Raw genomic sequence first — 21,511 nt, 5'->3', positions numbered from 1 at the left:
CTGGGGTTTCATATCCTGTGTGCTGCTGAGGTGCTTACCTGCCTGACTGTGTCATGCCTATTATTGTGCTCAGAACGCAGTGGAAGATGTACACACGTGGCTTTTGAAATGCTGAACGTCATGGTAATGCTATGCATAATCCAGAGTCGTTCTGTGATAGGTCACCAGGTTGCATTAGCTAGGTGAGTTTTTCAGGCATGGTGCCTTTCCAGTGTTTTTTTTTACTACGCAGCCCAGCATTCATGACTATTAGTCCTGTCAGCTGGGAACTGAGGCCCACAACAGCTGAAGGGTACCAAGCTGGGGAAAATGGGGCCTGCTGACGCATAGGTGGAAAATTCTGGTTCTTTTATACCCCTTATTCATCTAGGAGGAATGAAAATTCCAGGAAAATGCAGGATTGTTGTACAGGAAAGGCATTTATTTATAAAAGGGGTGGGTGGGTGGGTGGGTGGGGGGTGTGTGTGTGTGTGTATAGCAGCTTCTATGCTGCCCTATTCGCCAAAGCCATTTGGTATAGCATGCTCACTTAGTTCGTGGCTTATAAGACTTCCTTTCAGCTGCGATTGCTAGAAGAGGGATCTGCCTCCACACAAAACAAAAAAAGGAAATGTGCCAAAAGGTAGTAAAGGAAGGAGAAAGTGGCCCTTCTAACTTGGCTCCGTGTGGATAAAGGTGGGAGGGCGGTCTGTTTTCATGCAAGTCAGTGGAACAAGAGGCTTCTGTATGCAATCCAGCGCTGGGCTTAGTCTGAGATGGAATCGGGAAGGCATCTCATACGAGCAGCTATCGCTGCCATTATTATATTCTCCAGTGGGGCTTGCCTTTCCAATGTCCTACGGCTTCAGTTTTGTCCTTTTTGCTTCCAGGGGAAGCGTTGCCATAATTAAAGGATAAAAGTTAAACGCTTTTTAAATTTTACCCTAGAATTTGGAATACGGGAACCCAAGCAAGTCGCAGACCTTCCCCCACCCCCCGCCGCCCTGCGTTATAAACACTAGATTGCACTGCCGAGCTGTTCGCAGCAATTCTCCAGCCAATCTCACCCCCCCCCTTGCAACGTTGGGATAGCAGCACTGCAGGGCTGTTGTTTGCGACTTTCCTGGCCTCTGCCATATTTGGAGCGCGTTCGCTCGCAAGGAGATTCAAAGCTTACCGGACCTGGGCAGCTCTGCAAAGCAGGGCAAGCGCCCTACCGATCCCTTGCGGATATGTTTAAAAAGTTTCCACCTATTTCATTCTTAGTCGAGCACGTCTTACTTTGATCGTGGAGGAACAAAGAACAGGGCACCGGACGGTTAACGCAACGGAGGCGTCTCCTGCGCGCCCCTCCCCGGGTTCGCCGCCGGCCGCGGAGGGGCGAAGCCGTCCGCGCATGCGCGCCGGCGTCCGCGCGCGCGCGCGCGGGGCGCGCATGCGCGGTGGTCCTTTGGAGGCCGTCGCCTTCCCCCTGCGATCGATGAGCGTCGGCGAGCTGCGCGAAGGGGTCCGGGCGGCGTGAGCGGCTCGGCGCGGCCCTGTCCAGCCGGAGAGGCGCGGCTCGGCGCCAGGCCTCGTCTTCCGCGCGCGGCGCTCCGGGAGACGCGCTTCCTCCCATGGCCGACGGCGGGAAGGGAGGCTACAGCGGTGAGGGGCCGAGCCGGCGCGGGGGCGGCGGGCGGGCGGGCGAGGGGCTCCCCGGAGCGGCCTGGCCCGGCCCGGCCCGGCCCAGCGGCCCCTCTGGGGAGGGCGCCCTCCTGCGGGGGCGATCGGCGCGGGACGGAGCACGTGCGGCGCCGGTGGGAGAGGCTCCGGGGCGGAGGGGGTGGCGGCCGAGGGAAGCGGGGCGACCCCGGGAGGGCGGGAAGCCTCTCCGGGCAGTGGCGGGGCGGGCGTCTCTCTGGCCCGGGGCGCGGGGGCTGGCGAGTCCACGAAGCCGCCGCCGCCGCTTCCAGTGAGGGGGGGGCTCGGCAGGGTGAGCCCGGGGGGGGGGAACGGGGGCTCGGCGGGGGTATTCTTTGGTGCGTTGCAGTTGCTGCCAGTATGAGAGCGATTATGCCTCTGCGCATGCACGCACTTGTACACCTGTCCATCTGGGTGAGGAAAAGGAGGAGAGTCTGGCAAACAAGGCTGGAGAGGCTGAAAAGTGTCTCCTGTCCAGGAGTCCCGAAGAGGAGTGTTGTTGTACATAATGTTGAGCTGAGTGAACAAGGGAATATGGAGGGCATGGTTTGCGTACCTGCCTGATGAGGTGTCTCTTGGAGGAATCAGAGGAGAAGTAGTGGAGCTGGGGGAAGAAGCTGGTGACTTGTGAACTTGGTGGCAGAGGACAAATATCACCTGTAGGAGGCGGGAAGCAGAGAAGCAGCCTGGCTCTGGGACATTCTGAGTTACAAGGAATTCTAAAAGAAAGCCATGAAGATACCTAGTTGAACGTTTCAGGTAGAAGAGACAGGCGAGAGTGTTGATGGAAGGGGTCAGTTCTAGTTTGTCTGGGGGACTTGACACCTCGAGCCGGTTGTCTGAATGCTTTGCCTGGGCAGCCTTCACGTAAACTGTGAGGAAATGCCTTTGGGCAGCCTGCTGATACTCCGATTTGTGACCCTTGCCCAGAACATGATGATCGTGTGGGTGGAGGTGGCGGCGGCAACAGGGGCTTCCCTGGTCGGAGGAGAAAAGGCCGGGGGCCCTTCCGAGGAAAGATGTACAGCGAGATGAACCATCACCAGCGGAGTTGGACCAATGCAGGCCCCAGTCCTTGCAGCTGCCCGGAGGAGGAGGATGGAGATGTTCTAATGAGCGATCCTCATGATGCACTTCGATCCCGCTAGTGAGTGAAAATGTTCTGTTGGGTGGGCACCTGTGCAAGCAAAATCACAATTTCTCAGGCTGTAAGTAGCAACAAACATAGGCTAGAGAGCTTACAAACCGAGTTTCATCATGAGCAGGATTCCATTTTGCATTCGCGGCCATTGTTCTCAAGTAGTGCCTATGATGCTTTTGAATTCCCTGTCAGTTTTTAGGGATGCTTGAAGAATTTGAGGATTGGTTTTTGAACCAGAATCAGGTGTGGCCCAGTTGAGAATCCATATTTCTATGCAGATTCTGTGGAGTGAACTGAGTGCTGTATTTGTCCTTTTCAGGGACATTGTAGAGAGAAAAGAAACAATTTTTTGAAGGTTTTGACAGAAAAAGCATTTCTGTTTGTGAGTTTTCGTGAGACATTTTGGGTAGCTTAGAGAGCTAGTGTGGTGTAGTGGATAAGACTGCAGGATGCTGGTTCTATTCCTGGTAAACCATGGAGCTCACTGAGTAACTTGGGCCAGTCACAGACTCTCAACTGAACCTGCGTCACAGGGTTGTTGTGCGGATAAATGTTGAGAGGAGGAGAATTTCGTGAGCTGCCTTGAGTTCTTGGGAAAGAAAAAAAGGTGGGATGTAATACTAATAATTCACGTAGATCAATTCAAAGGTAAAGAAGGGATTAGATCAAGGGGTAGGTTTTTACGAAGGCCGGGAAGCTATCTGTGACCTGCTGCTGTTTCTTGCTCTGGCTTGCAGGCCCTCCCATGGATGAGTGAGAAGAAGGTTTTAAGGAGGGGCTCCAGAAGGGAATTAGACTTTCTTGTTTAACTAGGTTCAGGTTCTTAGCTGCAGGGAGGACCTCTGCTTCCATGTGTTATGCACCTGTAAAGGTAGAGCATGAGGTCATATTTTACTAGCATAGCATTTAACTGGCAGAAGAAATTGTGAAGCTGAAAACAGCCAGGAAAATACTAATTGAATGTATGGCTGGTTTGGGAAAGAAGAGTAGCATTCTATATTGCCTAGTTTATTTTGGAAACTCTGAGAGTCTAGTTATCATTGAAATGCCTGTGTAGTTTCCGCAGCACTTTTCTCGGACCAAAGATTTATACTGCACTTTGCCTCACACAGTAACTCTGTGACACAACAATGTATCTTAGCTGCAGGCTTAGCCACAGAGTACAGTTTGGTCCTAGCCTTCAACGCTCTGTCCACCCGGCGTACTGAACGCTAAATTTCTGTTCCTCAGCACTCCTTATGGCTCACGTCCAAACCGACCAGAACGGGATCGGGGTGGTCTAAACAGTCTAAACCTCACTGTAAGACGGAATCTGAATATCGCAGAACGGACCACCCCCAGAAGCAGCGCCCCCAAGAAGTCCTGGTTTAGGGCCACGGTGAGTCAAGTGAGAGGAGCAGAATAGAAGCCGGAGCAGCTTCAGCCACACACGCCCCCATCTTAAATCCCAGAACAGGGATAACAGGAATTTCCCTTGCTTCACACACTTGGTTGTCTTCCCAGTGGAAGGGGAGTGTCAGGGTTGCCAGCTGAATCAACTTTGTCCATACTGTATTTTCTTTCATTGTGGAAGTTACATAGTGACTTGTGTCCTGGATACCTGAAGGAGCGCCTTCTTCCCTATGTGCCTGCCTGTCCCTTGAGATCTGAGTCAGAGGTCCTTCTCCGGTTGTCCTCCTCGTAGGAGATTAGGAGGGTGGTTACCTGGAGAAGGGCCTTTTTGGCGGTGGCGCCCAACTCTGGAATTTGCTCCCCCGTGAAGTTCGCTAGTCTGACAATACTATGTGCCTGGAAGGACAGCACCTGAGTATAGTAGGTGGTGAATCTCACTCCCGTCCTCAGGTAGCTCAAATTGAAAACACTCTGGGGAGATTTTGCCCTATTCAGTGGGCACTGTTAAATAAAGCTGATAAAACAGGCTGTGCTTCAGTTTCAAGGCAGGAAATTCTTCCTGGCTTGTAAACATTTGAAAGCGGTTGACTATCGTCAAATACAGGTATACCAGCGGCCTTCTCAGATTTTCCAGGCTGCTCCCTCCCTCCCTCCCTCCCTGGCTACAGGCATCAAATGTCTGAGTATCCATTCAGTCTGTTTTTGCTGGAGGGAGGGGCAATATGAGGAGGAGGTGGGCTAAAGCCCCCAGAAGACCCCCAGCAAGTTTTTTTTTCTAAACCTTTGTACTTACCTGACTTGAAAGCTGCTTTCTTACTGCTCCAATTTCATATGCTCCTACAATATTTGTGTGTGTGTATGGGGGGGGGGTTCATTTTGTCACCCACCTTCCATGCTGAATCAGAGCACTTGTCCCCTGCAGCCACAAATATGCTTGAGGCCAACCAGGTTAGGCTTCCTTTTGATGCAGAACAAATTCTCCCAGCTACTGATAGGCTGACAGACTCGGGAGTTAGAAATTGCTGCGACTTTGCCTCATGTGCCGACCTTAATAGGAATGTGTGCTTCCTTTCCAGATTCCTTATGGAAGGAAATACGAAAAAGCCTGGCTTATTAGTGCTATTCAGAATTTGTGCACCGTCCCCTTCAACCCAGTGGAGGTAAGGCAGTTCCCCGTGCGGGCCTTCCTCAAAAAAAAAACCTTCAAGCGTTTCAGAGCATTCCCCTTTTCCAAAAATGTATTTTTTCCCCCCTGATGGCTCAAATCCTTTCCCTTCTTTAAAACGCACTCAAGTTTACCCCAAATCGCATTAAACTTATTTATCTATCTATTCCCTTTTCACACTGTAATATCACATGTGAATTTATTGTGAATAACTATATTCCAGACTTCTCTATACCAGACCATTAGTAATCATATTTTATTTTCCAATTCCTAGCTATAATTAGCCTTGCTGTATTTATAAATTTGCCATTAATTCTTTATTATTCCAGCTCCATTGCTTTTATCAAATATTGAAAGCAATGTGATCTCAGGACTTATATCTAGATTAAGAATATTTTACTGCACTTTGTAAAAACCTCTCTTCAATATTTCATTACCCATTTGCATTCCCACCACATATGGAAATACGTACCCACTTCATAACCATTTCACCAACATGAATTTGAGTATTTATTATCTGTACGATTCAGCTTCACTGAAGTTAAGCACCACTTCCGTACAATTTTGGGGAAATTTTCCTTTATTCTTACTGGCATACATTTTAATATTCCCTGCATTCAAATATTTTCCTAGTCTTCACTACTAGTGCTTTTTTCTCAGATCCATTTCCCTTATTGCTTTAAGTGCCTCTTACTGATCCTCTTCTAATACGCATTGTGCTTTCTATCCCTTTCATCCACATATTCTCTTGTTTTCCCTTTCCTATCTTCAAATTTTGTGTCATCCCTGCATCTGCCACCATCCCCTAGTCCAACATTCCGATTCAATCACATCCTCTCAAGTTATGTTCTCCTTTCCCAGTACTGCTTTTCCGTGGCTTTAATCTAAGGGAAGAAACAACCACAAGTGCTTCGTAGACCAGATTCCCTACCCTTTGCGAGGACCACCTTAACATTTTTACAGACCCTCAGGAATGGGCATATTTGATTGACTAAAAACAGAGTCACTCAGCTACTGAAATTGTGTGTGTCTTTCTGCCTTCCCCCTTCCATAATCCAAGCACTGTGCGCTCCGATCCTTAACACATCTTAAACTACACTGGGGGAATGTAGCCAGACTTTCCACCCCAAACATTGCTATTGTCCAGAATATATAATTTCATCCTTTTGCCCTTTGTAATAGGATGGATTGCTGAGGGGTGTTCGCTGGGCTACCCTGAAACGGGAAGGAGGGCATCTGCCTCTTTTTTCTGGGAAGTGATCAAGAATGTGTGTGTATCTTTCTGAACACTGGAACAAAATGTGCCTTCAGTTTCGGTCCAGCAAAAGCAACTGTGTCCCAGTATTAAAAGTTTTGGAAATGTTGTCCTGTTGGTGGGAAAAAACTGTCAGGCATTAAGGAGGGAGTGCGGAAGGATCAGAAAATGTTCGGAGGGAGAAACTTTATTTATTTATTGAAAACATTTCTATCCCATCCTATATGAGAAGAACGTCCCAGGATGGCTTACAAAATTATAACAATGGATAACAACAACAAATAACAAAAATTATAACAATTATTACCAGCAAATAACCACCAGTAAACAACAAAAACATAATATCAGCAAAAAATCAAAATCAAAACAAAAGCCAAGGCAAAAACAAAAAGCGACTATGGATGTTAAAACCACAATTAAAATTTCTAATTCTTAAAATGATGGGTAAATAAAAAGGTTTTCACCTGGCACTGGAAGGAATATAAAGTCGGCCCCAGGTGAACCTCTCCAAACTTAAGCATCTCCAAAACGTCAGATCTTCTGGTCTTTGTAAGCTGTGTCTGGCTATCTTGTGATTTTAGAGCTTTTGCAAAGTACCCTAAATATTTCCATACAGTCTTCAGTAATAATGAAAATTGGCGCTTTTTAAAAAATCAAAAAAGGGGAAGCCAGCTCACAGAACAGTGTTGCTTTTTCTCCTCTCACAGCTTCACTATGCCAACAATCGAGTAATGTTCTATGTGGAGGACTCTGCTACAGCCAACGCCCTAAGGCAGGTGTCCCGCAAGATCGTTGCCCCAGATGGCTACAAGGTTCGTTCCTCTTGCCCGGAAGTGGGGTAACAGGAGAAGCAGGGCTAACCACACCTTGAGGGCATAGGTCCCGAGTGGTGTGGTATGACCTGCTTTTGCCACTTCCTCGCCCAGGTCACCTGGGCTGGTTTAACCTGCAGCCTGCCCACCAACCGCAGCTTGCCCTCCTTTCTTTCAGGTGGTGATACTGCTCAACCCATGCAGCCCGCCCCCAACCGTCCAGCGTGAGCTGAAGCCGGAAGAGATTGAGCAGCTGAAGGTGAGTGGAAAATGCCCGCCCGTCCTTCTGCTTCCAGGTGCTCCTGCCTCTAGGGGAACGTGTCCTCTTCGGTGCAAAGTGAAAATGACAAACCCGTAGGTTTTTCACACAGTACACTCTGTAATGGGGTTCACTGGCCTATGGGAGGTGCAGTAGGGAGAGGAGATGGGAGGAGGGTGCAGAAGAGCACTCTGTGGCAGAGCTCACGCCTTGTGGGCCGTGTTTGGTCCCCGGCCTCTCCAGTTTCAACGTTACTGGGTTAGCAGGACTGGGAAGGGCCCTTCTCAGCTGGAACCTTGCCGAATCGCCGCCAGGCAGAGAAAGTGGTGGGGCAGTGGTCTGGCGTGGCATCAGGTGGCTTCCTGGGCTCGTCTGGGAGGGGGCTGGTCGTCAGCATGGCTGTGGTGACAACAGCTAGGAAGAAGAGGGGCCCCCTGGCTTAGGTAGTCCAAGATTTAGTGGGGAATGACGATTCTGCTTGGCATATATGGGTCTCAAACATCTGCCTGACAGAAAGCTTTGCTCTGCTTTCAGCAATGCATGAGTAAAAGATACGATCCTTCCCAGCAGGGCTTGGACCTGAAAAACATACACACGGATCCTGGTAGGTAACGATACCTGTATCTTTTGTCCTCCTCCTCGCAGGGCTGATGTTCTTCCGTGCACTGAAAAACTAGCCGTAGGTTTGGCTTGATCCTTCATTTAAAGCAAAACAAAAATCCAGTGTTGGCGCAAGCGAACTTTGAGCTCTCCTCGCAGAATGCTAGTTCTGGTCTCCGGTTGAAGGCAAAGAGCTAGTCTGGTGTTGTTTTCTGGGGAGTCCTGCTGGAAGTAACTGAGTAATAAAATAAATATAACTTTTAAACTCCTCAGATCTGGTGGCAACAAACATAGACATGGTGTTGAGCCGCCGAAGCTGCATGCTGGCTGTTCTGCAGATTATCCAGGAGAACATTCCAGAGGTTAGCTGTTTACCACCTTCTCTGTCCCCCCCCCCCCCCCGTTGTCTTGGGGTGCCCAGGCCTGCTGATCCTCTGGAATTCCAGTGCAGGTTGACAAGTGTCCGTTGTGCCTTGGACCGACTATCGACCCTTTCAGGAAATGTTCTGGGATCCCAGAGCAGGAATGGGTGGGATGTCCGTGTTTTATGGCCTCCTGCTCCTGAACCATTCCTGCTGAAATTTCCATCGGTGGCAAATTCCCCGGTGGGATGGGGCATCGCCTCTGTTGAGGAGGGTCACCATTGACCCCGGTCATCACGCACTCCTCTTGTGACCCGTGCAGCGAACTCCTCCAAAGGACAAATCCTAACCGGACATACTGCCCAGCCTGACACAGACCCTGGTGCTGCCCGCTTCCCATTCGCCCTCTCAAAGGCTCACCCACAAATTAGTTCCTGTTTTCCATGCTTCGAAGCATTCTGGGGCTTTCTTAAGGGAAGCATTCCTTTCACTGGGGTGTTAACGGACGAGCATCTGCTGAGGCACCTGGTCTCAACTTCCCTAAAGCAAAACTTTCAAGCAGGTGCTTGCCGTTGAAACAGGGCCCGGGTGACTAATTCCGGACTGTGGCACTGTGGCAACGTTCTTATAACTGACACAATTGTGCGTTTCCACGCTGCCTCCACTTCCCTTGCCTGCTGTCATTTTTCATGATGAATTTAGTTTGTAAGATCCTCTAGGCAAGGACCTGCCTTCTTGTGTACTGTAAAACGTCACATCTGTCAACAATGCTTTATAATGACGCCTCGCTAACCTTCCCAGTCAAAATTCCTTCCTTCCCCTGGTTTTATTCCCTGCTGACTCTTAGCAGTACTCCCGAAATAGGGAACAATCTCAGTCTTCCTCCATCATTAGAATAAGAGTTTTATCAATAATAGATTACATGGTAAAATTTTTACATGGTTGCAATAAAACCACGGATCTACAAGTTAAAACATTTTCCAAACAATCTTTTATCTACATTTGTACTTTACCAGCTTCTCTTCTCTTCTCTTCTCTTCTCTTCTCTTCTCTTCTCTTCTCTTCTCTTCTCTTCTCTTGAGTTAGGCGAATTCCCATTTGCCCTTTTTACTCTGTTCAGTCTGTTTTATGGATTTTAACAGATGTTCTGTTCTCCCATTTTTCTGTGCACAGTCAAGCTTGGGCTGCCGGAGTGGTCTCTCTTGTTTCTGGTTGTGGTTTTTCTGCTACTGAACTGTGGTCTCTAGCTTGACTAGGGGTGAATTTATCTTGGCAGCCCTGGAGACCAGGTGCGAGTTTGTCGTATAGAATGTGGAGGGAATAGGATATAGAAAAATAATAAAAGGAAAGGAGATAAAATTGGAAGTGAACCAAAAATAATAGTCAAGAGGTAGCTGGCAGAGGGTCCAGATATACCGATGCTTCAGGAGGCCAATTAAGAGGTCAGTGTGAGGTTTGCGTTCTTCACAGGATGAGTGTGAGTATGTTCAACAGATTTAATTAAGCAGTGGCCACTGCAAAACACCTCAGAGTTGCATGAAAAGCTACTAGGAGGAAGAAAGTGCCGGACTGTCCCTGTTAGAAAATATAAAAGCCAGCCGCTCTTTGGATCTGTCAGGCACACGCAGGTCTTTTATAAAGTAAAGAAAAACAATAAAGGGTGCGATTAAGAGAGCTGGGCTTTAATTGTAGGTGGTCCATTACATGAAGAGTCAATAAAAGCCAAATTGGGTAGTCATTACTGTAAAGCGGCAGTGATGGGGTGACTTTCATCTTCCTTGGGTCTAAGCTTTGGAGAAGTTACAACCTCGGGCCTGATTTGTGTTTCTGTGTGGTTTGTGCAAGCGCTTTTGTGCCGTGTGTTGTTTTTGGGGCTGTGGCATGTGTGCGAAAGAGCACATCCCCTCATTCCGACCTTGCCCCTGCTTTCTGCCCCACTGCAGCTTCTTTCCCTAAATCTGAGCGACAACAAACTCTATCGGCTGGATGATTTAGCTGAGCTGCCCCAGAAGGCTCCTAACCTGAAAATCCTCAATTTGTCCTCGAACCAGGTAGGTTCAGAGGCTCACCCGTTTAGCCCAATTACTCCTCCGCCTTGTGAGATTCCCACTGACTCGGTTTCCACTGACTTCCCTTCAGCTGAAGACAGAGCGCGAGTTGGACAGGCTGAAAGGCTTGAAGTTGGAGGAGCTCTGGCTAGACAGCAACCCAATGTGTGACAACTTCCGGGACCAGTCCACCTACATCAGGTAAGCGGCAGCGGTGGGACCGTGGGCAGCTGGCTGGAAAGGTGCTTCCCATCCCCGCCTGGCCCGGGTTGCATCCCTCCGGAGGGCAAAAGGGGCAGGAAGAAGATGCGCCCGTGGGACCTTCACCCACCTCGTGGTGCCCGCTTGACTGCTTTGTCCCCACAGAGCTGCCTGCCTGGCTGCGGCAGCATCTCGGGCTCTCCTGGAGCACGTCCAGTATTTCCGAGTCCTGATTTGTGATGTCTGTGACCATGATTTTATTTCAGCTAGCCCGGGACACTGCCCAACCAGTAATCTTCGCTCCTTCCCCCTCCCTATATTAGCATAAGCAACATACGTATTGGTTTAAAGTCCTTTTAGCCTACTCTTCAAGCCAGAAGGGCTCCTGGCGCAGCTTATATGCTATCAGTAAAATAAGACAGTCCCTGCCTGTGGTTTCATGGTCTTAAAAGACACAACACACAGGGAGGAAAGGGATGGGAAGGGAGGAGGAACAGAGTAACTCCTCTTTCGGTAGGGTTGGTGGAATGGACTGGCTTCTCCTCTCCCTCTCCAGTTGGCTTTTTTAAAGCGATCCCCCATCTCCCAGCACCCCGAGCCTTCTCTTCTCGTCTCGTCTCTGCCCTTTCCTTGCCTGTCTTCCTTCCACCCTCCGCCCTGTACACACCACTGGCTTTGGTGGGCGCCCAGGCTTTGGGACCCCGAGCGGCACAGCCTCCTCCATCCTCTCCCGTTCTCCCTTGCACTCCACCGCGCTCGCCTCAGCCGGCCGTGCCGTGCCGTGCCCACCTGTTGCGGCACAGACTTCCTCTCTCTCTCAAGAGCTCCCCAGCGCGGTGCCAGGAAGGGCTCTGCCATGCCGAGGCACATAAGGTGCTTCCGTGAGAACTGAGCCTCGCTTGCCCGGTCGTGGCGTGCGCCGGGGTGTTTGGTCCGTGCAGAAGGCTGGTTAGCCAATGACGGGTAAGATTCCTCGTGGAAGGAACAACCTAAGACAGGCACAGTCACACAGTGGCCAAACAAAGCCCTCCTGGCGGCCTCGGGGGAGGATGGCAGGCACGGCGCAGGAACCACGCTCGCCCTCGACAACAAACCGGACGGCCCCGGCGCTGTTTCCCGGAGGGAGCCTTTTGGTTCTTGGCGAGCAAAGCGCCGTGACAGTGCTGGCTCCGGCCTGGAGCAGCAGCAAAGAAATGACGAAGCGTGATCAAAGAAAAACCCTTTTCTGCCCTGCTTGTCCGCTCGGACGTTTTGCCGGCCTGGGCGAGGCGCCCGTACCTCAGCGGGGTGGGTGCAGGAGGGGAGTCGCTGAGGATAGACGAGGCTGTGCGTGGGAGCGGAGGCTTTTCTGGGCCATTCCTCTTCATTCCCTCCGGTCTTTGGCGCCCCCTGCTTCTCCCCCCCACTGTCTTCCGCAGTCATTAATTAGATTTGGGCCTTGATGCAGGAACCCTCCCAAAGCTGTTTTAAGTTGGGCTGCCAGGATGTTGGCACACGCCTCTCCATGAGCAGTGGGGATTCTTATCCATTCCCCCTACTTCCCCTTCCCTTCCCTGCCCTCTGGCCTCGGGATCCCTCCTCCTATAAGCGAGCCCTGCGGGTGAGTACAAGCTCAGGTAAGTGCAGAGTACGCCCTCCAGCAGCCCGACTGCGGGCACATTGGCATAGCTCGCCTGGGTGCATGTGCGAAACAACCGCAGGAAAGGTGTGAGATGTGCAGAATGCTTTGGACACATTTCCGCTCCCCCGGTCCAAAGCCACAGAGGATGGCGTCTCACACGCTGAAGCTGTCGACTCTCACACTCAGCCTTGTACCTTGCCAAGCATCTGTAATATAATAATGATACAGTAATCCTGAAACAGACCCACTTCTCTTGTGACCAGGGCTGACTGGCACTGTGAGGGAAACTGGCACTTCTCCCTAAGAGAGGCTCAGGTCTGGGGGATCCGTCCGCAAGCAGCACGGCGCTCTTAACATGGTGTGTGTTGCTTCCAAATTAATGCCCCAAAGGCCAAGCCACTGTCCCAACCGGTCCTGGCTTGGCGCACATTCGCTCTGGTGGGTCTCACTTAATACGCTTGTCTGTGCGAGTTTCTTCGGCTTCCAGAGAAGCACCCACTTGGACAGCCATTTTATGGGGCTTTGTTCTAAAGCCGTGGTGAGTCACGCCAAGGTTTTCCGTAGCTTTATGCTGCGCGGTTCCACGTTCCCAAACGGAAGGCCCACGGGAATGGGACGGAGCGCTTGGCGTTGCTCACAGTGGACCGCCGTCTTTTCTGAGATGGCACATGAGAGCGCCCGGTCCTGTAGCGCAGAGGATGAGGTCTGCGTGGCAGAAGGTACGGTGTCCCCCGTGGACATGCAGCACAATGCGGACCCTTCTCTTGAGAGCCGTGGAATGGGCTCTTCGTTGCAAGGCTGTCCATCCCCCCCACCCCGTTTTTAGGACGGGAAAGGCGAGTGTGTTAGGAGACGGGGCAAGGCACCCCGGAGAATGGCGCCTGCGGGGGATGCCGCAGAGATGGGGCCGGCTCGTGTAGGGAGACGGAGGTGGCGACAGCGGAAGAGGGGAGCCGACGAGGCGGGCCACGGGTGGGGGCGGCCTGTGCTGCTGGGATGCAAAGCGCTTTCGCTCACTCCTGTTCCCTTTCTGACAGCGCCATCCGCGAACGGTTCCCGAAGCTGCTGAGGCTGGTGAGTGACTTGGGCCGGCTGTGGGCGGGCAGGCCAGCGTGGTGTAGTGGTTAAGAGCACGCGACTGGGACTCAGGCGATCCGGGTTCGAGTCCCCGCTCAGTCATGGAGCCAACTGGGTGACTTCGGGCCAGTCACAGACTCTCAGCCCAACCTACCTCACAGGGTTGTTGTTGTGGGGATAAGATGGAGGAGGAGAGATGATGTAAGCTGCCTTGAGCCCTTTGTAGGAGAAAGGCAGGCTATAAATTGGGAAAAAAAAAAATTGGTCCTGCTGAGGTGTCCCCCTCCTGTTTCCACAGGACGGTCACGAGCTCCCCCCTCCCATCTCGTTCGATGTCGAAGCGCCCACCACGCTGCCCCCCAGCAAGGTACAGAAGTGCTTGGAAAGGGGAGGGCGGGGGGGGTCCCTCATCCTGAGAGAGCCACAGCAGCAGGCCCGGGTGCCAGGAAGCCGAGGTTCTGGGCTGCCCCTCATTGGCGGGGGCTGGGGAGTGTTCGGAGGGCTGTGCTGTGTGCCACGTGAAGAAGCTGGTCTCCTCTCTCTCTCCCCCTCCCCATTCAGGGCAGCTACTTTTGCTCGGAAGGCTTGAAGGCGCTGATTGTGCAATTCCTGCAGCAGTAAGTACCCCCCCCGCCATCAGCTCATTCGAGAGTCATGAGGAGTGCGCTGTTTTGCTTCTGCTTTGAAGTAGGCCTTTTCCACAGCCGCTATTGAGGAGCCCTGGCTGTGCCCAAGGGGGGAGCTGTGGAAAGATGCTGGGTTCTCAAGTCAGCTCACGGGTGGGGCGGGGCGGGGCGGTGAGCGACATGTGAAATTGCGCCCCGAAATGTGCAGCTGGACTTGAGCAAGAGAGCCCCTTTCCTGTGCCATTCCTTGAGAAGTAACGGCCGAGGGTCCATGTCAGGCCTGCCCATCAAACGCGTGCTCTCTTCCCCACTCCGTTGATCTATATTCCAGTCCAAGGTGGGAACAGAGCTCCTCAGCCACTAGGGGTAGCTTGCTGTTCATCCTGTGCCACTCACCTGCTACCTGCCCCTCACCCCCCAAAAGACACACAGAGGAGGAGGAGCTTGTTCCCGGGTTGGTGGGCTGAAACTGCTCTTTAAGCGAAGCTTCTGTTCCCCCAAGATACTACACCATCTACGACTCCGGGAACCGGCAGGGACTCTTGGATGCCTACCACGATGGCGCCTGCTGCTCTCTGAGCATCCCCTTCTCATTGCACAACCCTTCCAGGTAAGCAGGCACTGCTGGGTTTCCTTCCCCTGCCTTGAGAGAGGCGCAGGCCTTGGCCTGGCATAAGAAACTAGGAAGGGCTGGATCAACCCAGCAGGAGGCAGCGGTGCCAGCCTTCCGTTTTTTCCTAGATCTTCCTGCATCAGCAGGTACCTTTAGGCAGAGCGGGAAGACGTGGCTGCCCTGGGGCCTTTCTGCTTTGCTTTAGAGGCTGCTGAGCATGTCAGCCTGGCCCTGCAGGGATGACATACTGCACTCGCTTTGTGAGAACAAAGGTTTGGGGAAGGGGATTTTTTACAAATTGAGTGTTCAGGCTGCTGTTCTGTCCACAGGAGTAGCTTGGCCGAGTACTTCAAGAACAGCCGGAATGTGAAGAAGCTCAAGGATCCAAGTAAGCCGTGACAGAGGGCTGCAAAAAGGGGTGGGGCGGAGGGCTCCATGCCGGCGATCCCGTGCAGAGGGCAAGCCACATTTGAGCCATCCTTGATACCCCGCATGCAGGATAGGTACCTGCACAATGGACCCTACAGTGCGTCTGTTTCCAAGTATCTCCTCTTCTGCGGAGGCCTTCTGGTTTAGAACTGGGGCCCAGCCTGGCCAAGGGAAGGCTCTGCGATGGTGAAAGGTTTGGGACAGCTCCCAAATGCACAGGAGGGCTTCGTGAGTTGCTCTGCACCCACAGGTGAAGCCAGGAGCAAGCGAGGGTTAGCTGTCCAGCCAGGCATGGCAGGCCCAGAGGAAAAGGCAGGCCCAGGAGTGGGCGAGGTCAGGTGCCGACGTGGCACGGCAGATGCGGTTGCAAAGACGGGGGCAGGAGCTGGCACAGGCCAGGGGCCCTCAAAGCGCGGCAGAGCCGGTGGCCAAGGCAAGGTGGGGTCGCATACCTCAAGGCCGAGCAGAGGCAGGAATAAGGCAGCGTCGAGGCGGAGGCTGGCGCTTGGGCGAAGGAGAGCCCGGGGTCGGTCAGGGATGCCACAGAGCCGCCACAAAGACGTGTGTCGCTGTGGCCAAGCTGAGCGGCACGAGAAAGCCCCCGCAGAGCCTCCCAGGGTGTCCGGCTGCGCCACATTCTGTGCCGCGCTGCAGCCCTTTGCACGCGGCCACAGCTGCGCAGGCGCTGGCAGGGTGGTCCGCGCCGCAGACTTGACCACGGCGCGCCAGCTGTTGGCCTCGTATTTGCAGCGGCGAAGGAAGTGCTGTAAACACAGGGCCTTCCTCTTCGCTGCGGCGCTTCCTCTTTGGCCAGGATTTCAAGGCAGGGGGGCTTTCTGGAGCGGGTGGGCCGGGTTTTGATCTGGGGAAGCAGAGCTAAGGAAATAAACCAGCACTCAGCAGAGAAGCCGCCTAGCTCCACAAATGTTCAGAACCCGCACAATTAGGGGGAAAGTTTTTCTAACCCATGGAGAGGGGAGAGACTGAAAAGGAATGTAAGTCAGTTGACTTGATGCTCGCTGATCGTTCCGAGGGTCTCGTTGAAAAGACCTGAATACCGGCCTGTGTAGACTTCAGAATGAGGCCTTGTTCTTGCAGGCGGCAGATTCCAGTGGCATCGGGGCCATTCCTTTCTTTCTGTGTTTTTCACCTTTAAAGATAAAATCCTCCCCTGAAGAAGAAAACGGAGTTAGAATAGTAAAGTGGTCATACCAAAAGTGAAAACTCATCACGAGGAACAGTAAAGTGTTTGTAAAAAGCCTTGCGGAGCAGGAGTGCGTGCCCATTTTGAGGATGGGAAGAGGGCCTGGTGGAGCTCCACAGAGAGGGAATCCGCACCATCAGGGAGCTCCTTTCCCTGGAACTGGCCTATCTGTTCCTCCCTTCGGAGACAGCCCAATACATGCTTGGACAGAAAACGTCCTGCCACCCTTAGCATTCCCAGGCAGCTTGGGAATGCTGGGAGCTGCAAGACTCTTCCGGTCGAAACATGCCTGGGATCGTCTCATTAATGTCTTAATCCTTGTAAGCTGCTCTGGGATCCATTCTTGGCTGAACCCGCTTCCAGCGCCCGCCGATTTCTCCCCTTGCTGCTACTCTGGATCGTCGCTGATCCTTCTCTCTCTCCTCTGCCCTCAGCCATGCGCTTCCGGCTGCTCAAGCACACGAAGCTGAATGTGGTCGCATTCCTCAGCGAGCTGCCCAAGACCCAGCACGACATAAACTCCTTCGTGGTGGACGTCTGTGCCCAGACGGTGAGCGGGGAGAAGGGTGTCGGTGTGACCGGTCAGCACCATCCATGAGGAAAGCTGGGTGGGTGGCGGAGGGAGATGGCTCTGCTCCCCGTGGGCGACCGGGAGCCCCAATCACTCGCCACCGAAATGGTGGGTCAGAATAGGGACTCGGGAAGGGTGGGAATCCCACCGGACGGCTACCGAGAGAATCTGAGGCCCTTCTTTCCTCTTGTAGAACACCCTGCTGTGCTTCACGCTCAACGGAATCTTCAAAGAAGGTGAGTCGGCGGCTCAAGCCCCCTTCGCCCGCACCCTGCAGCGCGCCACGTGCTGCTCAGGTGCACCCAGTGCCCCTTCCTGAACACGCTGCTCTTTTTCCAACCCTTCCACAGTGGATGGCAAGTGTCGGGACTCGGTGCGAGCCTTTGTCCGGGTGTTCATTGCCGTGCCTGTTGGCCACAATGGGTAAGAGGACGATCTTCCGGGAGTTGGCAGATCCAGGAGGGGAGGGGAGGGGAGGGGAGGTTCACCAGGAGCCGGGGAAGTCCGAGCCTGTCAAAGAACCCCAGGCGTGGAGCTGTCTGCCTGCTGCTCCTCACCATGATCGACGTGGTGCAGTAGGCGCGGGCAGACAGTAGATTGCGCTCCACTAGCAGAGCTTGGGCCCGTTTCTGGGGGCACGTGGGTTGCTCGGCTCCCTGCCACAGCAGCAGGGCGTTGGGCTGGGAGGACCTTTGCTCCTCTGGCGAGACACTCGCCTGAGCAAGACTGCGGCAGCCTTCATTTTAAAAAGTGCCCACTGTGCCATTTCCGGAATTCCCATGGAAAGGGTAGACTAGCAAGAGCAAGCCCGGCTTACACCAGAGAGTCTCCCTGATCCAGGTGGAGGCCAAGGGGAGGGGCGAATCCTCTCCTGTGTGTCCTGGGCACCTTTGTGGAGGAAGATCGGACAGGTTGATGAAAGGACTCGATGCCTTTTGGTGCTCACAGCATCCTTGGCCACCTCCGTCAGTGAGTTCTCCTCTCCCGGCTTTGGTGCCTTGGGAGGCGAAGGCTTGTGTCCAGGTTGCTCCTCATTCCTGGGAAATGCCACAGTGCACATCCAGGGAAAGAAAGCTGAGGGAGCGCTGGGGGAAGTTAACCTCTTGCTTGCCGATCTCCTGCCCCCAATGGAGCTCTTGGAAGGGGAAGTTCCACGCCTCTCTGTTCCTGTCCGGGGGGCTGCCGAGCCGCGTGTGGGCCTCTAGCCCCTGCAGGCCCCGACTCATCCCCCTCTCCCACAGGCTGTGCATCGTGAACGACCAGCTGTTCATCCGCAAGGCCACCAACATGGAAATCCGCAAAGCCTTCGTCATGCCGGCACCCACGCCCTCCTCCAGTCCCGTGCCCACGCTCACAGCGGAGCAGCAGGAAATGCTACAGAACTTCTCGCTGCAGTCAGGCATGAACCTGGAGTGGTCCCAGAAGTGAGTCAGGGCGGATGGGGAGGGGAGGAGCAGGAGCTGGTCCCGGGGGCGGGTGAGGAAAAGGCGCTTGGCAGCTGGGGTTGGGCGCTCTCCCCTCACCTGTCGGGTCTGTCCCCGCCTTCTCCCCAGGTGCCTCTTGGACAACGATTGGAATTACGCCAAGGCAGCCCATGCCTACACCCAGCTCAAGGTGAGTCGTCTTGGGCAGATCCTGGCGGGATTATCCAGGGCCTTGTACAGGAGGAGACGCTGCTGGGATGCTCTGTCAGGTCCCCCCTTGATTCGAGGGTTGTAGGCTTTGCCGCACGCTGGCCTGGCGTTTCCACATCTCCCTGCGGGTGTACAGTTGGCGTCCGATAGTGAAACCGCCAGAACCTGCTCTCAGTCTTGATGTTGCCACAACACAGGGACTGTCACAGGGACTGATTGTGGAAGAACAAGAGGCTTTCCCTCCGTTCTCATGGTCTGATTCGCCATGTCCTTCACGTGAGGTCTGTGGCCTGGTTCACTCATAATGATAAAGCAGAATTGCTGTAACAAGAAGGATTTTGGACCATGTCATCTGATCCTCCACCAGTTCCCTTCTGCTGGCAACTGAATAGATTAGGAAATTTCTAGCACTGGTTTAGCATTGCATCTGTGGGATTTGTCATGAATCCTCCACCAGCTGGATTCGGAAACGGGGGTTATTCTTTGCTTCCAGTTCCTGGTTTGATTAGGGTTGCTTCTGGTGCCAGGGAGACTAATGAAGCCCATTCTTGAAAAGCCAGCATTCATAGTAAATCTAGAATAATTTAGCATAATGGGTTTGCTACAGTGTGAGCTGCTGTCTCCTGCCCTTTGCTTTCTCTCCATCATTAGTTAATTGTGGGCAGCTAATACGTAGAAGACCTGCCTTAGGGCCAGAGGTGGGACCTGTAGTGTTTGCGCCTTTTATTAGCCCTCCTTCTGTGAAGGGTCCTTCATGAATATTGTCGATTTGGGGGCTCGGGCTTCTGCTCAAGGTAATAAGGAAATTTCTCCAACCTTGTGGGCCTTGGAAACAGCTGAGTTAAGTGGAAAGCGTCCCATTTTGAATCTGGATTATTGCAGAGCAGAGTACGAAGAAGAGCGTGTGGGTTAAGTTCTTTCTTCCTTCCTTCAATAGGCCGAGCAGAAGATCCCAGAAGTGGCTTTCATTCACTGAGCATTTTGGCTCCCTCGCCCTGACCAAAACCAACCAAGCTACATTTTATCTTTGGGGGAACTGTTTTGTAAATAAAATTTTGCCATATAAATTAAGAGACTCTCACTTGCTGCGAAGCCTACAGCCGTGCCTTTCACCATCGGGGTGGAGGCAAAGCCCACGGCAGATACTGTGACAGAAGGGCCACCTCCTCCCTGTGGCAGCAGAAGATGTCGGGGCCCTGTTGCTCTGTAGGCTGTTTGTTTTTAGAGGACAAAGTTGACCATGTGGCCGTGTAGAGGCCCCTGAGGAAAGGCTCTTTGTGTTTCTTCACCACAACCCTTCTTATTTGGGAAATCTGACTTTTGGCATCCTCCGGCCTGTGTTTTGTTTCTGTAGCCGCCGTCTCAGGAGTGAAGCTTTGAATATGTGCAAAGTAGAACAAGGTCTTACTACAGACTTTATAACTGAAGTGGGCAGAAGGGACTTCCAACCTTTTAAGCTGGGAAGAGGGGCACTGCCGTCCCCTTTTGGTGCATTCTAGCTTTCTGTTGCCGTGCCAGAGGCATTGTTTCCTAGTTTTAGGTTACCTCAGAGGGTTTTAAGTTTGGAGTACAGGGCCTCGGGTGGCTGGTCTGTAAAACATGGCCCTCGTGGAACAGTCTTTAATCTTCTTCTCAGTTCCTGGGGTAGCTGTTGCTCATCACGGAAGTTCATGAGGCTGGCACGCTCAGCAAGCTGCAGCTTCTGTGTTTCTGTTCCACCTCTAGTTCTTGAAAACACTGTGCTTAGTAAAATTATTATTAAAACCTTGATGTGTCCGCGTGATGGTGTTCTAAACTAGGAAGGGGATCGTTTCCTCTTCCAGTATGGATGTTTGGCTCTGTACTATTTCTGATTTGAAAACTGAAACTGTAATACTTAGCAGGGGATAAACTCTGTAAATAAGTGGGGTTTTTCCCCACTTCCTAATTTACTAGACTTTTGAAAGAAGGGGAGAGGAAGAGTCCTGATGCTCTTGCATCCTGCCAAACCTTCTGTCCTTTCCCTAAGACGCATTTCTCCCCTGTGGGAGATCGCTTTTGCCAGTGCCGGCTCCAAGGTTTTGCAAGACCTTGGGCAAAAGGCTCTCCACAGTTCCTCTATTTCAGCAAGTCTCCATCAACTTACCCTCCTTTTCCTTGAATGCCACCACTTGTTAGACCCAGAGAGTCGGTGAACAACGGATCTTGTGGTGTCCACTGATTTTCACCATCAGTGACTTTGCCAAAGTGAGAGGCTGATGAGTGAGGCTAAGAGCTAATCTACAGGGCTTCGTCATTCCTTCTCAGCAAGTTCCCACCGACGCGTGCTCAGCGCTTCCTGGTTACGCTTTGTTTAAGGTAATTCTATATTCTCTATTGTTGAGAAGCTTGCATGTATTAGTGGCCTTGTTGAAGCTTTCTTTTTAGGACTGATTGGATAGTCAAACACAACGGGTATGAGGTAATCTTGCAATAGCTTTAACAACCGCTTAAATAGCCGCATTAGTGATCCAAGTGTTTAATGCTGTGTTTATTGCTGCGGGTCGGTTCACCACCAAAACCTCTAATCCGCACAGTATTTAAAAATAGATATTAAAATGCACACTGGTGGGAGAGAAAAGTTACAAAAAGAGGAGAGCAGGAAAAGTAGGCCTAGCAGTTGTGGGAAATTACAAACACGATGCCTATATTCTATGAGCCAGGGTGAGATTGTAGGTAGAGTTGCCAGACTGGATTGGTGTGTGAGCATCATAAAGCACTTCGTGGGCAATGCAGTGGCGCTTTTTTCGCAGGAAAGTTTTACTACCCAGGTTGAATTAAGGCAAAAACGGGAATAGGGCAGCTTGGAGAATGGGAACAA

At 52.3% G+C, this 21,511-nt stretch overlaps 1 protein-coding gene across 1 annotated transcript; it reads left to right on the top strand.

The window, feature by feature from the left end:
• Window positions 1–1,489: 1,489 nt before the first annotated feature.
• Window positions 1,490–20,440, top strand: NXF1 (nuclear RNA export factor 1). Its single transcript, XM_044448644.1, has 21 exons — window positions 1,490–1,626; window positions 2,593–2,809; window positions 4,034–4,181; window positions 5,272–5,355; window positions 7,323–7,427; window positions 7,606–7,686; window positions 8,221–8,290; window positions 8,560–8,648; window positions 10,592–10,699; window positions 10,788–10,897; window positions 13,556–13,592; window positions 13,894–13,962; window positions 14,157–14,212; window positions 14,724–14,831; window positions 15,164–15,222; window positions 16,902–17,017; window positions 17,232–17,274; window positions 17,389–17,461; window positions 18,280–18,462; window positions 18,592–18,652; window positions 19,610–20,440. The coding sequence occupies exons 1-21, from the start codon at window positions 1,596–1,598 to the stop codon at window positions 19,646–19,648; spliced, it is 1,887 nt and encodes a 628-aa protein (XP_044304579.1). The 5' UTR covers window positions 1,490–1,595; the 3' UTR covers window positions 19,649–20,440.
• The last annotated feature ends 1,071 nt before the right edge of the window (window positions 20,441–21,511 follow it).

This window comes from Varanus komodoensis, unplaced genomic scaffold (genome assembly GCF_004798865.1).
Source record: "Varanus komodoensis strain SLA01 unplaced genomic scaffold, ASM479886v1 scaffold55, whole genome shotgun sequence".
Classification (NCBI taxonomy): Eukaryota; Metazoa; Chordata; class Lepidosauria; order Squamata; family Varanidae; genus Varanus; species Varanus komodoensis.
This window is presented reverse-complemented; position numbering and strand designations above follow the sequence as displayed.